Genomic DNA, 2,500 nt, shown 5'->3' on the forward strand with positions numbered 1-2,500 from the left:
GAATAAAACATTAGCCAATCTGATTATATATATATATATATATATATATATATATATATATATATATATATATATATATATATATATATATATATATATATATATATATATATATATATATATATATATATTATATTTTAAACTGTGGATTAAGATCATTCCCCAGATACTTTCATCTCAACCATTTCTGGTTCAATTGAAATAGAAAAGGAACCATGGATACAAAATAAGCAAATGTTCTTAATTAAGCATACAGAAAACAACATCCTTCTACACATTTGCTTTCTAGAGGTGCAAAAGAGCTCATAACAATAATTATCATAATACTTATTTGCTTCCTTAAGAGTAGATAAAAAAAAAGAAGAGAGCAAGAAAAAAGAAAAAGAAAAAAAAAACATTGCCAACCTTATATGTTAGTCCCATGATGCCTTGCAACATTTCTCGCACTTCTTTTGCTCTAGCTTCAATGTCATCTTCATCCACTTTCATCCTCTTAGTCAGCTGTGCCATATTTAACTTTTCTTGTTTTACAGGATAGTAAACTCTCTTGCTTGACCCTGGCTCATTGTGTCCATAAAAGTCGTTTTTCACATACAATCTCTTAGCTGCTGCCTGCTGCAATAAAGTATGATCTATTAGTCATAACATCACAAACCCTGGGTGATTTCCATTACAGAATTACCATTACACATAATATAGATATTTGCTTGACTTAGACAACTTTTTATAGTGATTCTTATATGTACATATACTTGCATATGTATGTATGTATGTATTGTAGTAAATGATTGGTTTGGCATCTACTACTTAGACTGGTCTATATCTCTTTATGGAGTGAATGTTGTGGGTGTGAGTGCCCACAGGTATGACTGGGTGCTGAAGGTGAAATGGAGATCAATGGGAGCCAGTAGGCTTCCCAATCGGCTAAAGACTGGGCAGACCTTGTGTTCTGCTGCTGTTGTCGTGGCCATCCGGAGGATTGGTGAATGCTGCTCGGTTCCGGATTTTGGGGCTTAAGTAAATGAGAGCTGTATAGGACAGCAGGGAACGAGGAGAGCCTGCGATCCAACGTGAGAACCCTGAGTTGAGAGATGCGTCTGCTGGTGAGAGTGCAAGGACACAGCTGTGGACCTGATGTCACTTGGCCTGGGAAATATGCTGAACTTTAGGTTGCAGTGTCGTGCAGCTACAGGTACTATCCCTCCAGAAAGTGAGCTAAGCAAGCGAGCGAAATACTATGATGTGTTACTCCAGCTGACTCGATGTGGAGGCAATTATGCTGAGTGAGATGATTGTGGCATCCCCCACAATGCCTCCCCCTATCAAGGAGGAAAGGACTACAGATTGAGGGCGAGAATGGTATCTGAGAGCGAGAACGCTGATTTGCTGAACGGCTGGTGTTCGGGGTCACCAGTATAGTAAATGATTGGTTTGGCATCTACTACTTTGACTGGTCTATATCTCTTTATGGAGCAATTGTTGTGGGTGTGAGTGCCCACAGGTATGACTAGGTGCTGAAGGTGAAGTGGAGATCAACGGGGGAGCCGGTAGGCTCCCGAGTCCGCTAAGGACTGGGCAGTCCTTGTGTTGCTGCTGCTGTTGTTGTGGTTGTCTGGAGGATCAGGGCATGCTCCTCAGTTCTGGATTCTGCAGCTGAAGGGGACTTTCCCAAATGAGGGGGTGTTAAAGGGTTATTATGTTATATGTACAAGAATGAAGAAACTACCAAAATACTGTTTGAGCCAAAACCTGTTCTTGGCAGGTGCAAGGGCATAAAAACCAACAAGTAAACTTCAGACACAGGTAATTAGAGCCAGGTACACCTGTATGAACATTTGCTTGTTGCATTTTTGCATATGGCATTTGATAATGACACTGCGCATAGATATGAGTTCATGAATGTCTAAAGAACACTTTTATAACAATATCAGAAAAAATTAAAATCACAATGATTTACAAAGAAATAGTTTGATTTTTTCTTAAAAAATGTGAGTTTTGTGTTCATTTATACATGAAATATGCTTTCCATCAAGCCTTCCTGGTAATATGCTGTAGTTTATGTAGGGTCTATATGTGTACCAAGTATGAACCACTGTTAAAAAATAAAAGTATAACTAATGATAATAATATTTCGGTTTGGAAACGTTCTAGTGATTTGCCGGCGGCAAATTTGTTTTGATTTGAAATTTGTTGTTTCTGTTGCAACGAGCATTCTAAAAGAAAAATATGTGAAATACTGATTATCTTATGTTGAAGATGATAGTATCTAATGATACCCACTCTAAAATAAAAACTAAATTGACTTTTGAAATTGGTCTTCTCTCTTCACTTCGTAAGGAGTTCATATAGCTAATGCACCCTTTTTATGCATTTCCAACCTGAGGATGCAACCGTTGGTCATAGGTACCATAAATATGGAAAATACCGACCCCATCCACATGTTCAATCATTTTGTTCACTTATTTGCAAAGATAATGTGCTCAAATGACTGAACGCCAAC

At 37.8% G+C, this 2,500-nt stretch overlaps 1 protein-coding gene across 1 annotated transcript in view; it reads right to left on the reverse strand.

Annotated features, from left to right (window-relative positions):
* Positions 1-160: 160 nt before the first annotated feature.
* The window catches only part of LOC119580600, a 19,587-nt gene continuing 17,247 nt past the window's right edge, over positions 161-2,500 (reverse strand). The window contains exon 6 of the mRNA XM_037928709.1: positions 161-615. Coding sequence (XP_037784637.1) covers positions 340-615 — 276 coding nt within the window. The 3' untranslated portion in view covers positions 161-339. The remainder of the gene's footprint in view (positions 616-2,500) is intronic.

This window comes from Penaeus monodon, chromosome 14 (assembly GCF_015228065.2).
Source record: "Penaeus monodon isolate SGIC_2016 chromosome 14, NSTDA_Pmon_1, whole genome shotgun sequence".
NCBI classification, from domain to species: domain Eukaryota; kingdom Metazoa; phylum Arthropoda; class Malacostraca; order Decapoda; family Penaeidae; genus Penaeus; species Penaeus monodon.